Source organism: Balearica regulorum, chromosome 15 (assembly GCF_011004875.1).
Source record: "Balearica regulorum gibbericeps isolate bBalReg1 chromosome 15, bBalReg1.pri, whole genome shotgun sequence".
Classification (NCBI taxonomy): Eukaryota; Metazoa; Chordata; class Aves; order Gruiformes; family Gruidae; genus Balearica; species Balearica regulorum.
The window spans coordinates 12,691,803-12,719,703 of NC_046198.1; the positions used below are offsets into that span (position 1 = coordinate 12,691,803).

A 27,901-nucleotide genomic window follows, 5' to 3' on the forward strand; every position below is an offset into this window, starting at 1 on the left:
TGGAAAATGAAACACAGATCGTGGTGTGGTGGCCAGCCAAGTCCTTTTGGCCAGATGCATAAATTAAAGCATGTATTGAGCGTCCCTTCAAAGCGAGAACTTCGGGTTGCTTGCTGCGTGGCAGTCTTTAATTATTTTTTTCTTTTTAGTATTTCCTTTTTTTTTTTTTTTCCTTTTAATGGGGGCTGTTCCCTTACATCTGGCACTGCAGTGTGACTTTTTTGCTGATAAAGAGTTGCTGGGAGGATGTTTTCAGCTGGGTTCGTCTTTCCAGCAGTAATGCCTTTTAGCATGTGCAGGAAGGTTGAGGGTGTGAAGAAAGAAGTGCAGGCGAGCAGTGCAGGAAAGCTTTGCGTTACAGCCTGACATGTTTAAAAAATAAAGAATATCCCTGAGGAGCTTTGGTATGCCAAATGTGTTGGTTGAATTAGTATTGAGCGCTCGTACATGGCAAGCCTTCAGAAGTGGGAGAACGTGGGGCTCTGAACGCAGCTTCCCTCTGGAAGGCCCCTTTCTGCTCGGGAACAGTGTGCACACCATCTGGTGTAATGATGGGAAAGGGGGATAGGGCCTTTTCCCTTCCACCCCCACCCTTCTCAACTTAAAAATCAGAAAGTTCACTTTCTACAACCGAGCTTCTGCTGTTTAGTTTGGGAAAGCAGCACCTGTAAGCCCTCCCCAGCCCAGTGCGCTTGGAGGGCTTTGGGTGGGTTTCTTAGGGCTGGGAAAGCAAATAGAACGTGGCTACGTGGAGTATCTGTGATGCAGCAGTTAGGTTTAACTAGCGTGAATCCCGTTATGCATGGCGATGGGCCCTATGGTCTGTATGTACACGCTGACGTTTGCTTGGCTGGAAAGTATGTTGTGTGGCTCGTATAGTTTGCCAGGATAACAACTGAGCTGGGAGTACCTACGGAGCAGACTGGGGGGAAAGAAAGGGAAGAAGAGCCTGCAAAGAGCAAGTTACTACCAGACCCCGTTAGAAACGGTCACCAGTTTTGTTCAGAATCTCATGTTAATCGCAGCATTCTTTGTTTTGTTTTTTTGACCAGGAGGAAGTTATTGTTTCAATCAGGAAGAAGCGTATAAATGTTCTTTAAGGAATTTCTGTGTGGGGAGGAAGAGAGATAAAGATTAAAAAAAACCCAAACAACCCACCCAAACCTTTGTTTTAAGTTTGCTGATACAGATTTATCTGCCTTCCCGATGTTTGGGCAGCAGTAGGTGACTTAGGCCCTTTCCAGATATTGAAGTCATTTCTATTAAGTTGGTATTTGTCAGCACTACCAAGGGTTTATCCAAAAAAGCTTGTAGGTAAAATACTTTATTCACATGGGAAAGTGGGGCTGGATTTGGTGTTAGAATGGATTTTTAAAATATTTTTTTATTATATAAAACAAAATTGGTTTGCATTTTTGAGTTTTGGACAGGATTTTCTGAATAAAAAGAAATTGGAATGGAGTTAAACACTTTTTCTCTTTCCTCCCAGGAACATCTGACTAGAAATAGGTATAACGCAATAACTCAGCTTGTGACAGCTCCAAGCCAGTGTGTCTATAGCATCCACATTTGTTGTACCTATGTACATGGATGGTATATGGAAGGGTTTAGAATTTATTCTAGGTCTGCCTTGAACAGAAGCATTGCATGGGGATTAATTTTTAAAAAATCAATCTCACGCCTGTATAACAAATTCCACCCCCTTTCAAACCCACTCATGCCCTTAGATTTCTAATGAATAAGCCTGCATATTTATTCATGAAGATTAAAGAACTGTACAGATAGAGGCAGCCAGCTGAAGTCTTTTTTTTCCTCCTTTAAATCTGCTGACCTCTGATCAGGAGTAAAGAGGAAACCCTCTTTACTTAGGCTGTTTGCAGACTGGGACAGACAAAATGGCTCAGCTGTTTACTGCTTAGGTACAGAACATGGTTTCATTGAGTGGGATGCAGAGAGAGCAGGAAGCGGGGCTAGAAACTTCCTGTTTATATTTTAAAAATACACAAAAATCACAAACCAACTTGTTTTCAAGGTATCCCTTCAGCACTGTCTTATTGCAGAGCCCTTAAACATCTGGGCGCTGATTACACCCCCTGCTATGGCTGTGCCATGGCCAGAAGTGACATCCATCTCTGTTTTCCGCAGGCCCTGTTGCTGTTGGGCGGCATCGCTCTTTCCTGCCTCGCTCTGGACCTGCTCTTTCTCTTGTTCTACTCGTTTTGGCTGTGCTGTCGCCATCGGAAGAGTGAAGAACATCTAAATGCTGACTGCTGCTGTACGGCGTGGTGTGTCATCATCGCAACCCTGGTGTGCAGGTATGGTTGATGCCAGAAAGGGATCTTCCCTGTTTTTTGGAGTGGTGTATCCTGTGTGTGCATTTTCATACTTGATATGCTGTGTCTGTAGTTAGTGAATGTTGGCAGTAAACCCTCTTTCCACTTGGTATATGAATGTTTTAAATGTCTGTAATGTTTTCTCTTCCTTTCTACCACTTGCTGAACTGCCTAATGGTTTGAGCAATGGGAAAAGGAATAGCAAATGTCCTGCTCTTTGATACTTCGCAAGTGGTACGTCAAGGACGTGGTGTCCTCGGGAGCTTATAACTTAAATAAGGTGGATACGGTTGAAATAATTATCAGGTCTAGATGGAGATTTCTTAGAGTGAATGACTATGTGGTAAAGTAGATTAGAAAGAAAGAGGCACAGATGATTCTTTTGGGTTTGGAAGTCTTGGTATTTGACTGGGGTGGACGTTCAGATTTTGCAGCCTGTGTAAGGCACTGCTGCATTTCATTATCTGTACTAATGTGCCATCTCCAAGGGTTGCTAGTAATGGTGCTAGAGTTAGCAGCATTTCACGTTATGACAGAGCAATAGAAAGCTCTCGGAGGGGAGGTGAAAAGAGGGTTGTTGAAAACCAAGAAAAACTAAGTCATTAGTGGAGAACACTTGCAGAAGTTGTTAAAAGGAGAGAATTTACATTTTGTTTGTTTTGTGGGTTGTTTGTTATTTTGGTCAAGACAGAAGAGGATCCCATTTCCTAGAAAGATGATGATGGGGCATTTGAAAGCAGGAATGTGTTTGCAAACTTCTGGAAGAAGTCTTGGACTTAGTTTGTTTTGACTTGGGCAGAATAAGTACTCTGAGCAGCATGGACCTGTGCCCTGAGATTGAGCACTGTGTTTCTTACCAATTCCAAGCATCAGCTGTTTTTCCCCAAGGCTCCAGGTGGTCTTAGCTGTCCCCGCAGGGCTGGCAGGCCTGGGAGCAGTCTCCTGTTCAGAAAGGAGATAATAATGAGACTTCTGTATTTTGCAGTGTCTCATGGCTCACTTCTTGTGTTAACCTGCTGATAGGTGGTAAGTCTGGTATGCAGTCTTTTTGGAGGCAAGCACGTTCCTTGAAGGCCAGGCTTAGCTGTTTGAGGGCTAGATTGTGCTACTAAGGCATTTGTGGAGTAGGAGAATAGAAAACCCCTGAAGTGCTGGGAAAAACACTGCAGAGCAGACATTATGTTGTGAGTTTAGCGGCTGGGAGTGGATTTATCTCTAGAGGCAGGGGCTCAGTGTTGAGGAGGAGAGCTGATGCCCTAGCCAATATTGCCGTCTTTGCAGGGACCTCTTGTGTGCTTTGCTGACTGCAAATAGGTGCCTGGAATGGAAAGGCAAACCAGAGAACAACTTGCAAAGAAGAAACCTCAGCCTCATTCACCTTTCTTTTTCAGTGAACTCAAGAGCTTCAGCTGCATCCGTTCCACTCTACTGAAAGTGCTGTGGTCCTAACCCTTTCTTACAGAAGCTCTAGCTGATGCTATTTATAGTTGTGCTGCTGCTGCTACAGGCTCTTGTTAGCTATTGTTATGCAGCATATGTGTCCAAGACAGCTGCTGCAGAGTGTGGTAGTTGTGTTTGTTTTTATTGTAGAAAGGGTGAGAAGGAGGTATTCTGCACATCTCCCAGAGCATGTATGAGACAATTTAAAGTTGGAAGGTCAGCATATAAATTTTGGTAAACTTGATGCAACTCCTAGTCTACCTCCGCAAGCTGGAGGCTTAGGCTTCCTCAAAAGTTGAGCCATTGGTTCTCATCCTTGGTGTACTATTTGGTTTTGCAAGTATTAAATGCATGAGTATTCTGCCTGAATCTACAGTTATCTTGGATGAATGTTTGTCTTGACTTTTTTTAATTAAGGTTTAAATTTCTGCTCTGAAGTCAGTGATAGCAGGTTGGGACCAACCGTGGTGAGTGAAGGTGCTGTCCAGTGCTGCCGCTCTTCCGCAAAGCCAGGGTTGGTTTTCTGCCCCTCTCAGAGCAGCTGGACATGACAGTGCCCTCGAACCAGTGCCTCTTGGCACTCTCTGCTCACCATCTAGCTGGGAATGCAGATACGACTTCCGACAAGCAAGGAGTCTAATCTGTGCTAGCAGGAAGTCCAGCAGTTAAAGATTAGGATATATCCAGTGGATATATCCAATCCTAGCTGTGCTTTACCCAAAACAGAAGTGCCAGGCTGGCAGATGCTGTTATGCTTCAGAGTGATGGGCAATCAGGCTGTTCTGGCTGCCTGCCTGGCAGTAGGCTGACCTGGGAGGCAGTTTGCACCACCGTACCCAAGGGAAGAGAAGTAGCTTGGATGGTAAAGCAGTGAGAGGTTCCAAACAGCAGCTGGGCTGGTCTGTCCAAGCACCATGGAGTATTGTCTTCCTAGCTGAGAACTAGTTAACTCTGGTTAAGTCTAATGATGCCTAGTAGATGCTTATCTAGGTAGTACTTAATCCCAGAGGGCTGTTTATACTGTGAATCCTGCTGTGTACTATGGATCACTGTTTCCTAATGACTTGATATTTCCTGCTGAGCAAAATGGAGAATGCTCAGCCAGCAGGAAGGCATAACTGGTTAACAGGAGCTCTCCAACAAAATGTCTCTAATGAGTCTTCCCAGTTGCTCTAGCTGCAAAGCTGCAGGAATGATTTGCGTAGACTATTCCTTGAATACTTAGTTCATGTCTAGTCCTCACCAATTTTGATCGGTTTCTGTGTAGGGGGAGTGGTCTTATAAATCATCTCATCCGTCAGTTAGGTGACCCTAACTCTCCCAGAAGGGAATTCAGCTCCAAAGGTGGGTAGGAAGCTTCATGGTGAAGGTACCTGAAAAAAATGCATACAAATAGATGGTGAAAACTTGCTTTCTGAAGTGCCAGTAATAGCGCTTTCCCTTGGTGCGAAAGTGCAAGGTGGTAATTAGACAGACAAATTAACATTCCTCCTGAGAACATGAAGTCTAAAAAGGGCTCTCCTTATGAAGTTCCTGTAATTAAAGATGACTTGGTGTAGTTAGATTATTCATTTCTAAGGATGTGATGTGAATGGCTAGTGTTCATCTCTTCAGGCTGGTGACTGGGTACCCAGAGGGGTTTTCACTGTGCGTTCGCAGGTATTGCAACGGGAGGATCTCTCCACCAGAAGGCACGTATGTGCTCTCTGTCAGGTTAACGCTCTGCGGTTCACGTGTACCTGCTGTAATCCAGAAAAAGTTTTTTGCAGGTCACATAGCAAGCTAATTTGGAATTACACTTGACTTTTCTTTTCTGGTTCTTTATCAAGGGATGTCTTAAGCCCACGTGACTCCTGCGTACAAACAAGAAGAAAGGTATGCCCTAGACTTGAATTTCTTGGGTCTTGCTGAACAGTGATTTTGAAGTGTATGTACACAACCTGCAGTACTTTAAATCATACATTTGTATCTGTAGGAATACACAGAAGTCATGGCATGCTGCTCTTCTATCTCATGTCCTATAATTCTTTGAAGAGCTGTTACAGTGTGCTGTCTCTCTCCAGTGTGTTTCTGTGGGTGTGAGATAGTGTTAATCTCAGGAGTGCAGTGGTTTTTTTGACTTAACATAAGTGGGTTTCCTAAAACTTACCAAAATGACTAAGTAGCCAATTGGCTTTTTAAATGCAGTGTCGAACAGCAGGAGCAACTTTTTAAATGTAAGAGCTTAAAAGATTGATTTTTAAGATTTTTATGCAAAAATATGAGTGAGAAGGAAGACAGGAGAGCTTGGGGGCAGTGGAAGAAGCGACAGGAGACTGACACAGGTAGGTTTGGGAGGAAGAACTGAGAATGGGATGGTGTGGATTCAGTTGGAGAGGGGTGTGTATGCGCTAGGGAGGGGAGTGCGACAGAAGCAAGAATAGCAGCAGTGGAGATGAGTTTCCTATAGAAGCGTTGAAAATGCGTTGGAGTATCTTCCAGAGGGTGCTAGGGTGGAAAAAAGCTGTGTCATTCAGGAATGCTGTTCCTGTATCCACGCTGCGTGATAGAAATGCACGATTCCCGATTGGGTGATGATTTTGTCATCCTGTACTGGGAGATGGAGCTGCTGTATCTTAGGGTGCTGAGCCTCCTGGGGTTTGTGCAAGAAGCCATGTGATTTGTCCTGACCTCAAGGACTTACGGTGTTGGGTTAAGATGAGTTGATCTATTTTTATTTTAAAAGAATGTGCTTAAATAGATGGAGCTCCTCTGTTTCCCCTTAATCAAATAAAAGGTAGTTAAAAACTAGTCCAAATCCTTAAATCTGCTTTAGACAATAGCAACTTATAGCAGTGTGTGTAGGCAGGGATTTGAAACAACTGTTGGATTTAGATGAAGCCAAATGCAAACAGAAAACTAAAAAGCAGTGGTTCTTTCCTCTTCCCCCGCTGCCTGCCCTTCAGCTCTGATCCCTCCTCAGTCACAGCGTGGGTCTGGGCAGCTGCCCCCAGCCTGGGCTTCTGGGCTTCAGGGGTGGTTTCCTTCCCTCTCTAGCATGGTAGAAAGGGGAACTGCCACAAAACTGTACAGCTTGCTCCTAGGAGAAGGAATGGCTGTGTAAGTTGCTCTTGGTAGCACAGAGTGTGAATGCAGAGCTGGCTTTTGCTGGGCAGTAATGGAATAATTAATGCTTTATTGGTAGTTTCCAGTGAATGTGTGATACGCATGTGTAGAGGAATTTGTTACTTGAATTAAATGGCTTTTATTCCAATTCCTGTCACTCTAGTGTTTTCTTTCAGGAGTAGTGACTGTGCCTAGAGGGTTAAGGGCAGCTGGAGCTGTGGTTCATGGCAGGCTGGATAGGAAGCCTATGAGGATGGCTGCTGGGGTGATTCTGCCTTGAATAGGGTAACAAGTTGCAAGTTGCTTGCCTGTAGTTGCTAGCACTTCATAAATGGTACCTTTGAGCAGTCTGGCTAATATACCTAGCTGTGTTGCATCTTGAGGGATAAGATGACTGCTGCTACTTCAGAGTGCTGTTTCTGAGTCTTTTCCACCAAAACAGTGCTACTGCGCTGGGAATACTGAGAGCCAAGCAGCAGGTTTTGGGCACTTACCAAGCCTTTGCTGAAAGAATAGGCTTCTAGTAGCTGTAACAGGCTGAATAAAAATCATTCACCAATTAAAGGGGTCAGATCTGCATATTCAATGTCAAGAATGTTCTGGAATTTATTTAGTGTCTATAGTAGAAACAACTGTTAAAGTTTTCTGCTGCTCAGGAGGGTGAAAGGGTCTGTCTGAATTTGTTTGCTGTGATAAGACAAGGGGAAATTCAAACCAGAGGTTTGTAATTGCTGCAGTGGGATGCTGAGTTGCCTTATCCTGGGCATAGCTCTGGATCTGTAATGTCTCTGGTTTGGGGGGGGGGTGGGCAGGATATGTGTCTGTCTTTTTATCCCCTCCACCCTCATGCATCCTAGGCATGCGTTATCAAGCTCGGATAATAGGTGCAACCAGGGAGGAATGCAGAGGGCTTCTATCTCTTTAATTATCAGCATCATTTGCATTAGGAAAGTGTTTGAGGAATGGTGTTCATGAAGAGGCTGATTTCTTGAATTAACGCTAAATATTAAGAGTTACATACCTTCTACCTCTCTTTCTCTATGTGATGTAGGCTGCCTACTGTCCCTGGAAGACTTCAGCTGAAGCTTTCATGGGCCAAGCTCTCTATAATTTATGGAGATTCAATTGTTGGAAAAAGCATGAGGCTGACACAGATTTTCATAGTGGATCCGCTTCCAGCGCGTGATCTTTGCTTCCATTTCTTGTATGTACGCAGAAAAAGTAGAAATGCAACCAGGTGAACTGTATTGTTCTGCTCACTCTTTCTGAAGTGGATGAGCCCAGGAAAGGAGGGACAGATGCTGTCCTCTCATGGAGAGGAGCAGAAACAGTCATTTGGACTGCAGATTGATGGTATGTGCCAGAGCAAATCTGTGCAAGGGTCTCTTATCTAGACAAAGCCCACTCTGGCCTGCCTACTTGGGTTCATTTCCCAGCTAGGTGGTGATGAAGAATGCCTACCATCCTTTAGTGACCCTTCCTGTTAAACAAAGGCACTAAGCGTACTTGTTTGAAAGCTGTTGTTTGGCTTGTTTCCTTCCTCTTTTATTCCCCCTTCACACCAGCTCTGAGGGCAGTGCTATAACCCAGGCACAAAGTTGTTGTGAAGAAACTAAATGTTTCATCCAGAGTAATTTTAGATTTACATCAAAACCACCACCACCTTCCTTTCCACTACCACAGAAACAACCTTGGTGTCTTGAGAACCTTCCCAGAAAAGATCCTGGGTGCTCTGAAGCTAAATATGACACGAGAATAGGAAATTTATATCTTCGTAATGTTTGTTTGCCCTGAGTTTAGTTGTGTGACCCATTCACAAGTTCTTTCCTCCTCTATTATGAGGAAAAATGGGCTTGGGAAGAGGAATTGTGAGTTCCTGCAGTGATGTCTTAATCGAAGAGGTATCGCTGACTTGCATGAGATAATCTCCTGTTTGCAACTCATTTACAGGATCTTCCTCCTTTAAGTGAGGCTTAAGCTAATATGGTTTACTTCATAAGTGGGGCAGACTGATATGTGTGGACAGTTATGGCAAATCAGCTGATAGGTGGTAATTTGCTAAGCAGCTTGAGTTGAATTTTGTCTGCAAGCTTGAAATTTGCTTGGTTTAAAAATAAGTCTTTTGTCCCAGTGAGTTATTAAGCCTTCCTTCCCAGTACTCCGTATCAGTGCGACACAAATGCTTCTCATGGGAAGGTAAATCAAGATAGATGATGTTTGTAGATATCTCACAGTGTGGAGAAGAGGGCATGGATAATGAATCTAGAGGAACCACCACTACCAAGTAGTCGATGCAAGCTCTTTGTGTCTTGCTTCTAAAAAATGTAACAAAACAATCTGTATTTCATGTCCAGAGAAGGCATACGTCTCCTGACATAGCAATGGTAGCTCTTGCAGGAGCCACTGGAGAGCTGCTTGGCTGGGTGGATTTCTGGTTGCCTATGGCCAGATTTGAACTGTCCAACAGGTCTCAAACAGATTTTCATTATTGTGTCATAACCAAAACATACGTATTGAGAAGGGATGGTGTTCCTCTGTTTGTCATACGGATGCTATACAGAGACTTGGTGCCTGCATGGAAAACAAGGGTAACTGTTTACAGGTGGGTTTTTTTTTAGTGGTTGTTGAGGAACATGACTACCGCAGCTACCCTTTGGGAGGTGTGCAGCTTCCCTTTCTGTGGAGAGTGCTGATGTGACTACCAAGGGGACTGTAGTGGTAAGCTGTGCATTACATAGCTTGCCTTTTAGCTTTAACTCTACCCTTTCCTGTTCTCTCTGCAGCGCTGGAATTGCCGTTGGCTTCTATGGGAATGGAGAGACCAGTGACGGCATTCACCGGCTGACGTACTCGCTACGCCATGCAAACCGCACCGTGGCAGGTGTCCAAGACCGAGTAAGCACTATGGGAGACTTGCTAGCAAATGGGGACTATGGGAACTAGCAAACTTGCTCAGCATCTCTTCCCTTGAATATGGCTGTGCCTGTATCTCTCCCTCTTTTTTGTTAGTCTCTGGGCTTAGAGATGTGCTAAAATTTTCATTAATGGAGTGGTGATTTCTTCAGCTCTTCTAAAAATAGCAAAGCAAACACAGCTTGTTAAATGAAGTCTTCTCTTTGCTAGGTTTAAAAACAGCTTCTGATCAGCTCTCTTCCACACGCTAGAAGAGGAGGCAGACCAAAGCAGACAAGTCTCTTAGTAAAATGTATCATTTCAGTACAATCAGTTGTTCCTGTGCTATCTCTAATTTCATGGTATTGTACTGCAACCCTGATGGCTGCAAAATGTGTACATGTGTTAAAGGCTCAGCTGAGATGCATCATTGGACCTCTTGCAAACAATTTAATTCATAGATGCTTATAAGTTGCTGTTGAAGGGTAAGCAGTCTGGGCCTCTTAAGACAGGACTGGTAATCTGGAAGCTGTGCGTAACTTGCTAGCAAGGATGAATCCTCTTTTACTTCCTTGATTTCCTGTCCTTTAATTATTTTTATTTTTTTCTTTGCCATACTATAGGTACTAGATACCGCAGTGGCCCTGAACCAAACAGTGGAACCAAACTTGCTCATCCTGGAGGAGATGTTCACAAAGCAGACAGACTACCTGCATGTTATCCAGAAACTGCAAGGTCTTTTGGATGATTTGGTGAGGCAAACAACTGAGATCCCCTTTTGGAAGAATGAAGAGGTGTCTCTGGAGGAGCTGGCAATTGAGATTGACCTCTATGACTGGTACAGGTGTGTAACATGCTGTAGTGTAGTGGTTTTAGCATCTGTTTTGGCTTGTTTTGCAGCAGTGATGTGTGTTTTCTGGGTGGCTGAGCCAAAGGCTATATATATTGCTGCAGGTGCTATTGGCCCACCCAGCTGATTCATTTCTTACAGCAAAATTGTATTTGATTTAAATCAAAATGCGTGACAATGACTTTTTTCTTAACTGTGTTTATTACCATCTGAAGGAAAACATTCTCAATGTACAAAATCTGCAGCTTGTGTTCTAACACTGGGGAAGAAAACAGCCACAGACAGAGCTACTGTTGTGTACTGATACGTGCATTGTAGTTGTGTGACACATTAACTAAATAGAGTAGAAAACGGCACTAGTTCCATAAGTTAACACAACATTCCTTTTTATTAAACATATTTAATAAAAGATTTCCATGAAAGAAAACTGCTATTCACGTGTATGAAATAAATAACTGAAGCATTTTCCAACAAATGTCTAGGAAGTTCAAGAAGCTGCAATGCCTCCTCTTCACCCGGTGATGTCCATTTTCCTATAACTTTACGCTAGAACAAGATTAGCCGTTTTCATTTCTCAACAACTGTGTATGCTGGGCATGTTGTGTAAATGCTTTTACCTGCCTCCACTCCAGACCCAGCAAATGGCCAGAGCCCTCTGGAGATGTATTGTTAGTTGTGGCTTTTACTTAAGGGTTACGTTTTTATCTGTGACTTTTATACACCAGTTTTCCTTTGCAGACTATGTTTTTGTTTGCTGCAGGTGGCTGGCATACCTGGGCCTGCTCCTCTTCCACGTCCTGATCTGTTTGCTGGTGCTCTTTGGGCTTATTAGAAACTCCAGGGCCATTCTTATGGGGTAAGTCCTGACCCAGGCACAGTGCATAAGGAAGGCCAGCTGAATGCAAATGCCTGTTTAAAATGCTAGTTGAAACCTCTAGACTGTTATCAGTTGCCATCAAGGACTCTTGAGACTGAACATCTTAAATTTGCCTCTTAATGTAGAGAGACTTTGTAGAGTGTAGCTCTGTGGGTAGGATTAGGGCTACACATGACAGATGTTCACAGGAAGGCTCTTCAGCTATAAAACACGGCGGTACTGGTGGCCATTGCTTTCTCATCAAAGACGAGGAAGTCATCTGGGCAGTCTGCCGTCTGCTGGGTGACGCTGGTAGTCTGTTTGCTCGGAGATAGTGATGTGAATATCCTCCCTTAAATGTACAGACTTGAAAAATCTCCCTTTAATTCTCTACAGTTGTGAAGGCATTTGTTAATGGCTGATAAGCATTGCATGTGTCTACACAACCTGGTAGCATGCCTTTTGTGTCACGATCTGTTCTTTGTTTACCTTTGGCTGTCACACCTGAAGAGATACTAAACTGAGAACAAGCAATGGTTTGTACAGTTATGAGGAGGAGTCTTGTTGCCATGGTACTGCAATATTAATGTGTGTCTGTTTCTAAAAAGCACTGCAAATGTTGCCATGCTTGTGCACCATTACAAGAAAAAATATTCCTCTCCCTATCTTGTAGCTTGGTTTAGCTTGGCATATTTGGCAAAGATATGGGTATCATAAACACAGAGACAGTTTGACAACTGACATGGCCAAGAGTTTATCCTGGTACGTGGTGATGCCATTAATAATTGGAATGCATATTCAGATTTATTATTTGCCAGATGACTTCATACCTGGCAGGTTACACAGACAAAAGTCCAAGTGTATGCACAGATGGTAAACCCAGGGTTTAAATTAGAATCTCATTCCCTGTTAGCCAGAAGTTCACACTAAGGCATTCCCCAAAGGGAGCACATAGCATAAAGGAGCAAGTGTATCACAGCCAAGCAAGATGGTGAAATGCCAGTTTTAGATCTTTTAGCCAAGCAATCAGATACTGACCTAGTCATCTTCATTTAAAGTAAAACAAAAATGTGTCTTATTGAATTGATTACCATGCTCAGCTGGAGGCACCAAGCCGTGTTGTCCTTCCATCGTAAAACCACAGAACCTTTCTGATCCATGGCTGATGATTTTTGCATCCATTTGGAAATAGCATAATAAAGTCTTTAGCCATCTTATTCCAGAGTGCTGCACAGCGATCAGTCTGGTGAAGCTCCATGACTTCTGCAAGATGAGCCACAGATCTGTTCAGAGAATGGGGATTATTCAGAACTAAAATAAGCTGGTAAACTGAGGCATCTTATTTTTTTTTAAATGTAGGCCCATAGATTTATTTTTTTAAAAGCTCTAGTCTTCAGTGAGACAAATGTAGCAGAAAAGATGTATGTCCCTTCCTCAGAGATGCTTGCACTAGATTTGAATAAAGACTATCTTGGTTAGGAACAGATTTTTGTTTTCTTTTCTTCAGGGGGTGGGTGGGACCCTACTCGTGTTTCAAAGCCTGAAGGTAAAAGCATCCCTGAAGAGGGCAAGCCAGTGCCCCTTTACTTTGAAGACTGGGATACATAAAATGGCACTGCTTATTAGTCTGCATCCCCATGCCTGAGGGAGTTGAGGAGCACTTTTGCCTAAACATCTCTAGCACTCATGCTGACAGCAAAGGTGAAGAGCTAATGGGCTGGTTGGAGAAGGGCAAAAGCCTTTTCCACTGGTGTGTGCTTGGCTGAACGTCGCTGAGACCACTGCTCTGTCATCCCTCTGCCTTGCTGCTTGATAGCAGACGCTTCCCACTATTTCTCTCTGTAATGAGGTCCAGCTGTCGGAACAAAACTCTGAATCTGTGCAGAGATGGACTTGCATGGCAGTGTAAGCACCTAAACTGTTGCTCTGAACTGTTTGCCTGCAGGTGACTGTCTCTCCTGGGGCTATGAGGGATGCTTAGGTGCTGTCCAGATGCATGTAGCTTGGAACCAAAGCCAGGTGTCCTAATAGGGGCTGAGTGTTCCCTCCCACCGTCTGTAGCTGTGCAGTGCTTACGCCTGATAACCTTGTTTATCCTAGAAACAGGAGGGATTTGTCCAATTCTGGATCAGTATGTTTTTGTGGGATTTTTTTGAGTACTCATTTTTCCTTGAGTACCTTTTGGACTCAGAAAGTAAAGTCCAGAATGGGAACAGAGGAAGTGATGGGACTGTAGTCATCCATCTGCCAATCTGCATTTCCTACAGCCACCCTGGTGTCTCTGTGCCTTTGGCTTCCCTGCTAGAAGCAGGGCAAGACTTTGCTTCCACCATCTTCTTCCTTCCCCTGCAGCCCCAGGGCCAGGTAACATGAGAATCAACAACTGGATGTAAACCTCTGGTCGCTGCTGTCCACGACATGGGAAATGGGATGGTTTATCTGAAGATGCAGTGGTTGATAATTTCTTGGGTTTGGTAATTGCTTTGAACTCCAAATAATACATCTTGTGAAAGGATCTGCTTGAAATCAGAGTTTCTACATCTGCCATCTGTCTGTCTCCCCACAGGGTGTGCTTGCTTGGGGTCTTTGCTCTGATTGTCAGCTGGGGCTCCTTGGGTCTGGAGTTGGCTATCGCTGTGGTAAGTGGCTCTCATCCAAGTCCCATTCACCCCTTGCGGCACGTTTATCAGACATGACATTAATGTTATGCTGTGCCTGTTCTACAGTGCATCTTGTTCGAAGTAGCTGTCCTAGCAATTTGCATCTATGGAAAGTACAGAACTCCTCCTTTCTCTGTGGTGTGGTGTGCTAGCTACTACTCCTGCACTGCTGCAGTTGTGTAAAGCAGTGCTAGTGGGGATGACGATGAGAGACTTCAGCATCTGAAACACCCCTATAGTAGAGCGTTCCCTGATGTTAACCTGGCTCAACCACTCTTTTATACCGGTGTTCTTTGATATTTCTTTTCCCTTTTGTCTTGCATCTATATCCAGGGCTCCAGTGACTTCTGTATTAACCCTGATGCTTACGTCTCCAAAGTGGTTGAAGAGAACACAGTGCTTAGCGCTGGTAAGTGCTGGGACTGGCTTTTGCACAGGGTACTGCGGCTCCAGCTGTCGCATAGGAGCATGGCAATGGCTGAGAATTTAAGGCGTCGTTTGGAACAGAGGAGCCTGCGTACAGTGGGAAAAGCAGGCGTGTGTGGAGCTGTGGAAAACCAATCTTCTTCCCAAAGAAGCATTTATACCCTGTTCAGAAGCACACATGTACACTCTTCTTTGTCAGAAGAGCCCTCAGAACCTTTCTTCTGTCTTGGCCCTTAGGTGGAAACACCTGATAAGATGGACCAGAAGTCCCTGGATTATTTTGCTTTAAATGTAGCACTCTTGAATCTTGTTCTCCTCTCTAAGTGACAGAACTGTGGCAATAGGAGTGTGCAGTTTGAGTTCTCATTTTTAAAACTTGCTTTTGGGTCTGTATTCCTGAATCTGGAATACTTACTTTTATATCTGTTATCAACAAATATATATCATTTTTTCTCTTAATGGTGGCTATAAGTAGGAGATCCTTTAAAGCCAATTTAAAGGGTAAATGAATGGAAACAGCCACAAAGAGAAGTATGAATTTCCCTTTCCATTATAAATCTAATATTTTGACTGCTTTTTTTATCCTGTTCCATTTAAAGCAATATGCCTGCATCGCAGTGGCATCCAGCTGAAGCACTGTTGGATTTGGGGTTTGTCGCTCCTAATTTAGACTGAAGTGGTTGGTGAAATGAGGGGCACCTCCAGTTTGGACCTCGAAGGGGCAAAAGTGGCTTTAAGAACTGTGGCTTAACAAAAAAGTGGTTGGGTGTCTGCCAGCAGAGATACTGTAAGTGCTAAAAAGGAAAAGTATTTTTCAGGACTGAGTTAGCTGCTTAGATAACAAAGTTAACTTTTCTCCCACCTTCTCTCCTCCAGTAGTTCCTCTATATAGTTCTGTGTATGATAAAACACAAATAAGGAATGAAACTAAGTTGCAAAAGGAGCCACTTGTGGCTTTTCTGGTTCTTATTTAGTGGCAGGAGAATTCAGAGAATATTCAGAGAATCTTTGCCTTGTGTACAGAAGGTCTAGCGTATGGCCGTGCGCTCAGCCAAATGCTGCCTCTTACTGTGCAACTGGTAGGAAATTAGGTATGTAGCTATGGCTGAGAATGGATTGGAAGCAATAAGAAATGTTTATGTCTGGAGGCAGAATGTAGTATAAAAGAGCATGTACAGGTTAATACTACCATCCTGCAGCTTATTTTTGGAATGCCTTTTTTATTCATTTCCTCAGAAGAAGAGGATAGAGCCAGGCAGCTCTCTTTGTAACAAAGAAGTGCCATAGGGGAAGAGAATGACTGTTTAGCACCGCACAAGATGAAAATCCTCTCGTGGCTGTGAAGGTGGCGAAGATGTGGCTTCAGGTACCAGGCTAGTCTCCTAGTTGTTCAAGGAGACAAACGGGTCAGTGAGGCCAAGGGGAAATGTCTGATGCTAATTCCAGCTGTGAGCTGTAATGATGTGGTAACCCAAATCAGCTCTGGAGCATGCTTGGTAACAATTAGATTGACCCTGGGAAACTGAAGAAACTCCCCTTTGTGCTACTTCTCCATTTCAGTTGTCCTTGTCTGCTTGGCTCCTGCGGTTTTTTGTTATTCAGTGTCATTCATTGAGAGGCTAACGGTGAGTGCAGGACTGACATTCCCGTCCCTCCTCCTGCTTCCCCCAGCAGGGACAGTCAGCTCCCCCGGGTGAAATCAGGCTCTGTTCTGGCAGCACTGCCAGCTATAACAGTTGTGAAGGCTCCATAAATAACAGTGAACGGGTCCAAGCGAAACGCTGAAGAGGAGGAAGAGCAGGTGTTGTCACAGGCTTGAGTTGGAAGGGTGGCCCCTTCCGTGGGTTGCTGGTGTGTCAGATCCCTGCTGTCAGGCAGCCGGTGAGTGTTCATGAGCGCCTTTTCCTTTTTTCCAGAAGGAAATCAGTCTTAACTTCTGAGCCTGCCATCGCACTAGGCAGCTGGTTGGGAGTTGATTGAATGTTCTGCCTTCCCATGTGGATTTTCACTGCTGCTTATGATCAGAAAGCTACAGAAATAGCTCTTGGTCCCCAATGTCAGGACTGTCCTGTGCACCTGAGCAGGAAGGAAAATCACAACATGAGGATTGCAGCGTGGAACTGTTCCATGACGCTTTAATCCCAAGAAAGATCTTTAAAAATCTGAAATAAGCGTTGGTATTCCTTAATATGCTTGGCTGTAACTTGTAGCAGCTGCTTTGTGGTCAGTTGAGCCATATATACGACGAGAGTGATGAGCTTGAGGAGACGGGGCAGGCAGCTGGGAGCCAACATCAATGCTGTCCTCTCTCGGAGGAAGCTGCCCTGTTTGAAGGCTCCCAATTCTAGTGCACGGACTCTTCACGCTCTCTAGTTTGCTGCTTCTGCCCTGTGGGTGATGCTCTCTGTCATTAACGGCAGTATAGACACATGAGGCAGAAATGCTTCAAGACTGCTTCAGCTAGTTTCACCAGAGTGTATGTGACCATGATTTTTCAGCTCAGAAAAGAGATGACTGAGAGGGTGTGAGTGGATGGAGGGGCTCAGGCAGCGCATGGTAGAAGAATCCTTTGGGAGTTACCATATATGTAGGAGTCGCATTTACCCTGGGAATCACTTGAGCTGAAGTCGGGCTGAGAGGGCACTCGTGTTCCCATCCTCCCTGGGTGTAGGCTTTTGGCCAGTGCTGGGCTATGGCATACTGCGCTAGGTGCTGCTGCCTATTTTTAAGGATATAAGAACCGAAAAGTAATCTTAAGAAGCTTTGTAGTGCTGGATCAGTTTTTCCCTTTAATCACTGCTGTTTGTTTTTTTCAAATATGATGTGTTATAATATTCCCAGCCCTATGCTCTGGCTTTCAGACTAGGATTGAGTCATCTAGGTTTGCATATTTGCAATGCTTTTTTGGTGATGGCTGTTACAGGAGTTTTCACAGAAAAATAACTGTGGTGGATACTGGGCAACTAGTATGTTAATATTCCTGTTTGTGTATTAATTGCTGTTTGCAAATCTAAATAGAATTAATGGAGCTGAGAATAATCTGATTAAGTGGATTATTATTGTTGTCATGTTTTTAGCTGAAGAGGAGATGTCCTTGTTTTGTAGATAAAATGTGCTGCATTTAAAAAAAAAAAAAAAGGAGGGGGAATGGGGGGCAGAGAGCCTTAATGCAGGTTTCCTGGAGAAGGAGAGACTTAAATCATTTTGCAGAAGAGGCTGATATATATGCCTAACTCGCCCAGTATTCATTAATTGAGATAAAGCCAATGGAGTTGAACAGTGGCTGTATAATCAGCTCCTGCTGCTAGTAAAAAGACTTGGTGCAGCCAAGATGTTTATTTTCAAAGCAGGAGGCCATCTTCTAGGCTCATATTTTTTCATTGATATTATGTTATTATCAGATGACTTATTGCACAAAATTAAATGAAAAGGCACAATCTGTCTAAACAACAGGAAGAGCTTTCTCCAGATGCTCTTACTGGAAATCTGCGTGGCAAAGAGACACTTCCTTCATCTGAAGGAACTGCAAACCTCCGGGGATAGATAACGGAGCCTTCTACCTTCAGTCCAGCCAAGATGGTTAGGCTGCACGCTGAGACTTAGCTGCTTAGATACATGCAGCAAGCATTCTTGTCTCACATGCCTCCTAACTGGCCTCTCACTGATTCACTCGCATCTTAGAAGCCCAGAGCTGGATGAACTGGAGGAACCACCACCACCTCCCTTTCCTCTCTAGAAGTAAGGTCAGGACAAAACCTCACGTAGGGCATGTGGTGTTTGCACAGTTTTTACTTGAGCTCAGCAGGTGCTGTAGAAAAGAGGTTGCCTAAAGAAGTGCTGTCAAGAATCCTGCTGAGCTGATGCCGGTGTCGAGAAACTGTGTTTTCCTGCATGGTTTTGTTGGACTCCTGATTAGCAGAAAACTTTAAGCAGAGGGCATGTGGGATGGCTACAAGCTCTTTGCTGAAGGCTCGCGATGACTGATTTCACCAGCACAAGTAGCATATATGAGAGAGTATAAATGTTATGCAGATATCTCCCTTTGCTGTCAGACCATTGCCTTAGGGAAACAAAACTCTTGGTGAAGAACTTCTTACCTGGGCATGAAAATCTGGCCAGAAGAGTCGGTCTTCCTTTGACATCACAGGTGATATACTTCAAATTTCTCTGATGATTGAACCCACAGAGACAGTCTCATCTGGGTTTATATGTAAAATGCAAGCTGCTTAGAGAATGCTCAAGTAGAGATGAAGGGCTGGGAAAAGCTGTTCTAGGTGTGGTTTTTGGTTGTGGGTTTTTTGTTTTTTGTTTTTTTTTTTTTTTTTAACTAGGATCTTTTTTCTGATTGCTCTTTTCCCTACAGACCTTCTTGCTGCCTTTTGGTGGGTGCATAATGCCATTTTTGCTGGGCTTTGCAGTGAATAGTAAGTCTCCATGGTTGCAGAAGCAATAAGTAGATCTAGCAGCTGAAGCTGTCTTTAGGAGGCAGTTCTACTTTCCTTTCTAGGAAAAACAGACTTTGCAAAAATAAAGCATTTTGTGTAGTTCCCTTCCTTGCCTTCTGCTCCCACACTGTCTCCGCACTAAGAGAGCGGGTCAGGAGGATTGCTGCTAGCAACAGCAGGCATAGGCAGCTGCAAATGTGACCCTGCCTAACCCTTCTCCTATAAACTAGATTGCCTAAAGGCCGGCTTCAAAAATCAGATCTAACCTTCAGGAATTTTTCTTAAGAAGAAAATGCATCAGAAAGATAATTATAGAAAGAAATTGCCTGGAGCTGTTAGCAGAGTGCAAATGATGGGTTAGTATAGCTGGTTCCTGGACAGAAATGTGAGATTTGGTGTTGTACAAGATAGCCTCCGCCAGATTTAAAACTGGTGAAGGTGCCTCCTGCTCTTTCTCATCCTAGTGGTATGGAGGCAGGGGTCACGCTGCTTTTAATTTGCAGGCTTTGCAGCACAGGATCACTTTAAGGCAGTCTTACTGCCTATTGCAGCTTTAGTTTTAAAGCACCACAGCTATTGGCACGCTGGGTTCAGTGCAGGGGAAAGCTGCTCCTGGTGGCTTTCCCATTTTGAAAAGCACATGTTATGTACGGAGTGTCACGCTTGTCAGCTGCAAAGCCAGCGCTACCACAGTGCAGCCTTGTTGATCCTGCCTTCCAGGGTGAAGCAAGGGAAGCACTTATTTCACTGTGCTGCTTTTCGCTTCACTTGTAACCAGCAACCTTTATCCTGGGCATACGAGCTGCAAACTATGATGATATCAGGAACTCTCATCAGTAATCTGCCCACCAGGGATGATCCAGAAGGCCCTGAAGAAACATTTCTGGAGCTATGTATTAGCAGTATGTCATGTAATTTAATGCACCTACAAAGACAATGTAAACTTGATACCAATGTGGGAGTCTAAGAGAAACTTTTAGTGGTTTGTTGTTTTAAAATAAATAGTTGACAAGATCACAGCTCCTTTAGGTTGCCATGTGTGATGCTGTGGATTACTGTTGCTATGCTGTTCTCTCAGCACAGGTGTGTTTTAATCCATTTTTCCCTAGCAATTGAGTGTGATTTATGAGCCTGGGAGGAGCAGTCCTTTCCTTGACTCAGTAGTTGTGGACAGTCATTTGTGTGGTCTGCCCAAAGTGAGATGCACAAAGCAGTTCTTGCTGCCATCCTATCTGCCCAGATTTGGCTAATTGCTGTTTAGAGGCTTGGCTTGGGGACATGTAAGTCATCCCAGAGAAAGAGTCGGTGGGGGGGAGATGGAGCAGCTGGCAGAAGCTGCCCCAAAGTAGGCTAATGAATTATAAATAACAGCTGTCAGGTTGCATTGCCATTGTGCAGGGAGCTGACAGTCTGTGTTGTACCACTTGGTCTCCAGTGTGTTGGCTTGCCGAAAGGTGCATTCAATATTTATGGGAAGCGTGGCAGAGTCAGGATACAGTCAGGTCTGCTTCCTTCACAGCTCCGCTTGCTTGTGGTTGTGCCTTTGACTGATTTCTGAGTTGGGACTGATCAGAATACTTTTGCAGCCTGGAATGTGTGTTACTGAAAGTCACAGAAGATTAAAAAGAATGGAGAAGAGGATGCTACTGAGGAGGGGGAAATGTGTGTTTTGGGGCTTTTGTCATCTTCACCAAGCAAATGCTACCATAGCTTTTGCTGAGCTGACACTCTCCATTCATCTGAAGAGGAACTGTAAATGTTTGAGAAATAATCCGAAGGTATTTGGATGATCAAGTCTTTCAGAGCTCTCTCCCTCCATAGTGTTATTGAGAAAGGCAGGGGAAAGCCTGATACTTGTAACTTGGGCTTGCCGGCAGTTGGTGTAGAATCATGGAGGGCTCCTGAAGGCACTGGGCTGGTTTCATACACGTCTGAATGAGGAGAAATAAAAGTACCTCTTCAAGCCTGGAAATAAGTGATGCTGCTAGCAGAGCACTGTACCAGGCTTATCTGGAAGTTTGAGTACATCTTCACTGTACTGTGACTCCTGGTAGAGCTACTCAGAATTAAGACTAACTTTTGGGATGTTACCAGCAAATGATGTGAGGTTCCTTGAACAGATAGCATGTTGCTGTTATCCTAATATATGGTAAGAACTTTCTTTCCTGATCAAGTCTGCAGTATTGACTAAGTACCGAAAGTACCTTTTTTGCATAAGTCAAAAGGAGGATGCAAAACAAATGACGTGCACTCTTTCTAGCTGAAGTGTAATTAAAGCCTCCTAATTAAGGTCTAATTGCATGCAAGTGACATCCGTCAGAAAACAGGCTACTATTTACTTGTTCATCCCTAATACATGTCAGAAAGACAAGAACTTGTCTTCCATCCATTTCCTCACTTGCTTTCAAAGTGATACCATTTTTAGGAAATGATATTATAAAGTTGTGATTTTCTTGAACTAGGAGGACTTTATGTTCTTCTGCAGAACATTGCCTAAAACCCAGTCTGTCCTTGAACGTGACAGAAGACTCACCAGTTGTGAAGATGTCTTTTTTTTTTTTTTTTTAATGAAACACTTGAACTTGTACACTGAGGAAGCAGTATATTCAGCATTGTGTAGTAGCACAGGGATGTGTGCAAGCACCTTCTTTGGCCCAACAGTGTGCTTCCACAGGTATTTTTGATAGCAGCCTGTATTTATATCACTGCTACTGCCTCTCCTGTGCTAATATTTTGTGGCTGTGTAGTGACCTAGCTGGTGAACTGAACTGGGTGAAAATTGAGTTGTCTCTTTGCTGTGTGCCCTAGGCAGCAGTCTGTGGTTGCTTTCAGTGACCGTAGAACGGTATTCTGACACTTGGAAGTTGCAGAAATTAAATATCCAGTTGGATTTATCCTAGACCGAGGTCTTGTCTTATGTTTATACTGTGGATAGCGTTGACTTCTGAATAAAACTTTTTGGATGTTTCATCTAACCATTTAAGTGGAGCAGACCCGTTGCCTTTCACTGGTTTTTTTTGGTTTTTTTTTTCTAAAAAAAAGGAATGAAAACAAATCTTTCTTTTCTCCCCAAAGGCAGTTTACATCCCTTTCTCCAGTGCCATCCATGCACTGTAATCCTGCATGGAGAGAGGGAAGTGATTCCATTTATATTGCATTTTCATTTTGTGTATTGCTTTCAGAACTTAACACCTCCCTTGTGGCAGTTCTAAAATGCTGCAAAGCTGGAACAACGTATCTAGCATGACTTTTTTTCTTTTATCTTTGTAGATACTCTCCGCTATTACATTACCTGTAGCGCTGGATACCCCAACCCTTTCCAGCAGGTGAGTGAAAGCGTCCTAGCTCCTTCACCCCTTCTCAGCATCCTGAAGAGTATTGGTTAAAGGCTTTTGATGCCAGCATGCAGCAAGTTGCAAGGTGTTAGCTTTAGGGAGCACTCCACTTGTGGGTAAAGCTTTGGTAGCTACTTTCCAGCTGTGCAAGAGGTGGCACTGTGACTTAGTGAGCAATTTTCTTCCAGCTTATCAGTACCTGCATAGCTTCAGGTCCAGAATGCCATCTTAGAAGGGCCTATGTGTGATGTGGTGAGGACTGTGGCTTTATCCATGGTACCTCTGTTTACATGGCACTCTTAGAAGAGCAGCAATGTGGAGACAGAGCACCCACAATTAATGCCAGGGTGGGAAACTACATACTTCCTGCTTTGAATCTCCTCTTGCAGGTTCTTTTGGGTTGAACAGTGGCAACACTCCACTCCCAAAATGCAGCCACTTCTGTGGGTGAGGGAGTGATTCTCACATACGCCTCTTAAATCCCTTGGATGTTGAAGGGTTTGTATCCCAAAGTATAAATGTGAGTCATTATTTTTTTGTGTGGGGGCTGAGGAACAGCACCTGGGCCCATCCCAAACTTTGTCTTATGTCTCAGAGGCCAGAATGAACCCACACCACCCACCGTTTGGCAGACACCAGCTGCTTCACCATTTATATTTAGTATTTTCTAAGTCTTGTCTTCCTCTGTTTTAAAGGGTGGAGTAAGAACACTCCAAGCTGTGGTATGATGCACCATTGCCATCTGTTGCGTTTCTGATTGCTTGGTATACTCTGACATGCTATTGCATGTGAAATTCCCATGGATGCTTTAATGGGATCCATAGACTGTGCCTCAGTACAAACAACTTCTAGTGTTAACATTAACTCTTTCTCAGCCATCTGATTTAATAGAAAAATCCAGCTGTGCTTTGTGATGAGAACATGAGTGCGTCGTATCTTTCTTTTCTCCTGTATCCTGGAGCTGGCCCTGGCTGGGTGTATGGTTTTTGTGTGTGTATGTCGGTTTCTTAGTTGTGGGTTTTTTTTCTTTTGGTTCTTCCCTTTCTCTCTCCTGTCTGTCTGTACTTCTTCCAGGTTGGTAAAAGTCAAACTTAACCCTGTTGCAGCTGCACCCATGTCAGTTGAGACATCCTTAACTTGTACCATTCACACAGATCATGCTTCAGTATTTGGGAAGCAGGGTTTAAGTCTTTTCCCATGAGTTCTGTTGGTTTGTGTGGCCTGAATTGCTGAAATATTGCATGTTCTGTGTTGAGCAGAAGCTGTCAGGAAGTCACAAGGCTCTGGTGGAAATGCAAGATGATGTTACGGAACTCATGAGGTCAGCAAGCAGAGAGCACCCAACCTCCAAGGTAACTGTCCTCAGGTTTGCTTTCCCTGTGTTTTCTGGCTTCCCTTACCCCTGTGCAAAGCCCAAGATCAGCTCCTGCTAAGCCATTTCCTTGCTGTAATCGCTAGCTTGTTGCTTACAGGAGTATCTTACTCGGATCCAGGAGGTTTTAAATTCAACAGAGATCAACTTGCAGCAACTGACAGCTTTAGTAGACTGTCGGAGTTTGCATTTGGTGAGTATTTGGTAACTGGGCTTAAGACCAAAGGAGTGTAGAGCCTGTAGTGTACTGATTATTTTGGAGTTTCAAATCTCTGCTGTGCCAAAACAGTTTACAACAGCTTTTACTGATTGACTTCAGCAGAAAGGAGAACGGGAATTTGGATCAGGTTAGCTTTGTGTTTAAAGATTAGGATAGGTAACTAGATAACACGCACCTGTACGAGCATACCTATACAAGCTGCAGCCCTAAGGTTTCAGGCACCTTAATTTTTTTTCTATATCTCATAGTTTGTTGCCTTTCCTATGGAATGCCTTATAGCTGCAGTATCGCATGACCTAGCTGTTGCCCTAGCAGCATGTCCAAAGGTAGAGAAACAGATAGTCCATGCTTGTTCTTGGGCAGTGGGACATAGTGAAGGAGCTGAGAGGCTTAATGAAAAATGTAACATCTCAAGTTGGGTGGATAAGTTTGCCTTGGGTGTGGTTTTTTTTTTTTTTTCCTTTTAAACTGTTAACTGTGTGGGGTTGAAAATATTCCCACATCTATATCCGAGCTGGGTTTTAGGAGGGGAAATAAGGGTTAAGACCAGTTATGCAAAACAGTTGAGGTCCCCAAAATTAAAATAGAAGCATTCACTGGAAAAGGGACTACAATCTCATAAGTTGTTTCGAAGGACATAATCTGGGGGAAGGGTTTTTGAATTAGAGCTCAATGTTAACTCTGTAGTGATCAGGAAACTCTGCTCATTTTTCTCTCCAGGATTACGTCCAGGCTTTGACGGGCTTTTGCTATGATGGAGTGGAAGGCCTCATCTACCTGGTTCTCTTCTCCTTTGTCACAGCCCTCATGTTCAGTTCCATTGTGTGCAGCGTCCCACACACTTGGCAGCAAAAGAGGTATAGAGAGGGTTGAGATCCTGTAGCGTTGTAGAGCTCTTTCCTAATGAAGACTGGCTATTGGATTTGTGCCCATGAGCATATGGAGCTCTTTCCCATATGATCCCAGGAGTGTGAGGGATGAGGCTTTATAAGCACAGGTCCAACAGAAAAAAAGCTGTTGGCTTTTGCTCTGGCTGTGATTAATATTTACATCTGAACCTTATTGCACTGGAATACTGCCTGTGCAGAGTATTCAGTACACTGGAGGACTATGAGTCAAGTCAGAGATGAATGATTATAGCTGTAGAGAGAGGTAATGCTTGAACTATGTGCCATCTCTGTAAAATACCTATTCTCTTGCATTGCTTTGAGGCGTTTGTTCTAGTATGGGGAAGAGAATTGGAATGAGAAGCAGTTCACACTTGCCTTTTTGGCTTTGCTCGTGCTGGGGTGACTGGCTTGCATAGCTAATAGAAACTGGGACTTGTCTTGCTGGCAATAGCATGGGCAGATGAGATACTTGCAGACTGGTGGCAATCACCTAATAGCAGAGTTATTTGGAACTAGTATTAATGATGGTAACCAGGCTGATCAGTAAGTCTTGAGCAAACCTTCACTTCACTGACTGGCTGCTGCACCACACGCAGCTGTTAAAATAGCTTTGAGTTTTCTGTTCTTGCAGAAGAGCAGTAGACTGTGCAGCAAATTCTCTTCTGTGGTCCTCAGAGATGATTTTTGTGGTCTAAGCCCAGGCTCAGGGTTCAAAGTAAAATGGAACATCCTAAACAATAGCAGGAAGCCGGAGCCCGCCAGGCCTGCAGTGCCCACAGAGAAAGCCTTGGGAAATGCGTCAGAATAGCATTTAAGAAAATGGCTGGTTTCCTTACCTCTTCGTGCAGCTGCCGAGACGTGATCAAGAAGAGAATGGCAGTCTGCCTGTTTGAAGGAGAAGGGTTTACACAGTGGTGTCTCTTGTGCTGCCTTCCATGTGGGCTGCTGCCTGCCCTGCCAACCCCAGCAAGGCTCAAGCTGCTGCCATGAACTGAAGGATCCTCTTTTGCATTCCCCGGAGCACCATTTCTTCCTCTGCCTCCCTCTGGGAGGTGGAGGATGTTATACTTCATTGCCCGTAAGAGACTGTGCAGGCTGCATTTCCCTGAATAAATCTTCAGTGCCACCTTGTGGTACAGACCCTCCAAGTGACATTTGGGATGTTCTAGCGATGCCCATGCTGTTTCACCCAGCAGCAGAGCACTTCCTGTAGAACCTTTTACTTTAGCTTTGTCAAGCGTTGCTAAAATATATTTCAAACCTTGGTGCTTCATCCTGTAATTAGGGAGATAAAATAGCAGTGTATATTATATAGGAGGGACAAGAGAATACTATGGGAAAGGGGAGAAGGAACCAGCTAGCAAACAGCTCTGCTCTGCATTAAAATTGATTTAAAATCCTGGCATTTTTGAGAGAAGAAGGCCTTTAGACAGAAGTGTTGCAAGTTAGTCTCTGTAAAGGCTTCTGAGATTTTGCTAGAAGCTGAAGCAGACCCTTTGCAACCAGAATGGGACTTCAGAGAAGTCTACAGAGACTTATCCTTAAAAGGTCTTTGGACATGGCTACAAGAGATGGAAGGACACAGACTGCCGTTTTGAAGGATGCTTTCTGTGGGGGTGCGTGGCACTACACCCCTACTGCCTGCATCTCTTTTTCTTTTTTCTTTTTTCTTTTTTTTCTGTATATTTTGGGACATGTCCATCCTTTGGTTGTATGACAGGGCTTGGCAGACAGCACAGTTCTGCAGCTGCCCAGAGAGAAGACTGTAGGGGATCAGGCAGTGTCAAAGTCCAGATGGTATCTGTGGGAGGTCTGAGTCACTGTGGTGTAGGCTGTGTTTGACACTGCCACCCTGAGGCATCCCAAATGGGTATAAATGTGGAGGTGTGGAAGATGGTTGGGAGGTTCCTAGGATTACCATGGTTTCCTGCAAACCCCACGTGCGGGGTAATTGTAGGGTTCTAGGAGGAACTTTTTCTCCTTCTTGCAGAAGCTCAGATGATGATGGGGAAGAAGAATCAGCTGCTCAAGGGAGTAGACAAACACACGATAATCTTTACAGAGTGCACATGCCCAGCCTCTATAGCTGTGGGAGTAGTTATGGCAGTGAGACCAGCATTCCAGCAGCAGCACACACAGTCAGCAATGCTCCCGTCACAGAGTACATGTGAGTATCCCGACAAGAAGGCTGTATTGCGGCTTGTCCAGGTTGCTTCACTCCACTTGCTGTTGTTGCCAAGTGCTGCGAGGCTGGCACTGTTGACCAAGTGGTAGAAGTGATAAATATGAACAGCTTTGTCCTGCAGAATTTAGAAATCTGTCTAGAGAAAAGAAGTAGGAAAGTATTGTCCGGGCTTCTTATTACACAATGATTCTGGTCCCCAGAAGACTTAAGTCTTCAGACAGAGCAGTTTTGCCAGAAGACTTTAAGCCTCCTGAGAAACTGAGCGCCAAGACAAAACCTGCAGGCTCTGTCCTTCCACAATATTTGCAGTCAGCTCCGACATCTGTTGCAGTCCGGAGCTACCTAGTCCAGATGGGATCTTCAGAGCTTTCTTCAGAAGCGCCTCACCCTGATCACACATGGACTACCTTCAGGGCCCATCTTTTTAGGGCTCGCACATCACTTTGTTCTTCCCGTTAGACTTTGTCCTCATTTTATCTCCATTTCTGCAGTTTGACAGTTCTAACGCTGCAGGGAGGCAGATTTTCACACGGACCTATTTTTAAATCACTTGACGTGATTCAGTGTGGGCCCTTCTGAGTAAAAGTGTATAGATAGTCCTTAATCTGAGGTAAATGATGCTAGATTTGTGCCCTTGTCTGAAAAAGGGGGATGCACCTGGCCTGTAAGAAAAACTTTGAGGGAGACTGACCTGATACGGTAGTTCTGGGGGTGCATATACTGTCCCATGTCACTGTCACCGACCTTCCCCAGAGAAGTGTGACGCATACCCCCTGTTACCATGTGTGTCTTCCTTTCCTAGGAGCCAGAATGCAAATTTCCAGAACCCCCGTTGCGAGAATACCCCGCTCATTGGCCGGGAGTCCCCACCTCCCTCAGTAAGTCTCTCTTT

At 44.2% G+C, this 27,901-nt stretch overlaps 1 protein-coding gene across 3 annotated transcripts in view; it reads left to right on the forward strand.

The window, feature by feature from the left end:
• Positions 1–27,901, forward strand: part of TTYH3 (tweety family member 3) — a 78,599-nt gene that overhangs the window by 39,174 nt on the left and 11,524 nt on the right. For 2 of the 3 annotated variants that reach the window (XM_075767869.1, XM_075767868.1), the window contains exons 2-13: positions 2,146–2,315; positions 9,662–9,773; positions 10,394–10,614; positions 11,381–11,476; positions 14,043–14,115; positions 14,470–14,545; positions 22,278–22,333; positions 23,602–23,694; positions 23,815–23,907; positions 24,655–24,791; positions 26,815–26,991; positions 27,812–27,887. In XM_075767869.1, coding sequence (XP_075623984.1) covers positions 2,146–2,315; positions 9,662–9,773; positions 10,394–10,614; positions 11,381–11,476; positions 14,043–14,115; positions 14,470–14,545; positions 22,278–22,333; positions 23,602–23,694; positions 23,815–23,907; positions 24,655–24,791; positions 26,815–26,991; positions 27,812–27,887 — 1,380 coding nt within the window. The remainder of the gene's footprint in view (positions 1–2,145; positions 2,316–9,661; positions 9,774–10,393; positions 10,615–11,380; positions 11,477–14,042; positions 14,116–14,469; positions 14,546–22,277; positions 22,334–23,601; positions 23,695–23,814; positions 23,908–24,654; positions 24,792–26,814; positions 26,992–27,811; positions 27,888–27,901) is intronic. The other variant, XM_075767870.1, reaches the window with a different exon arrangement.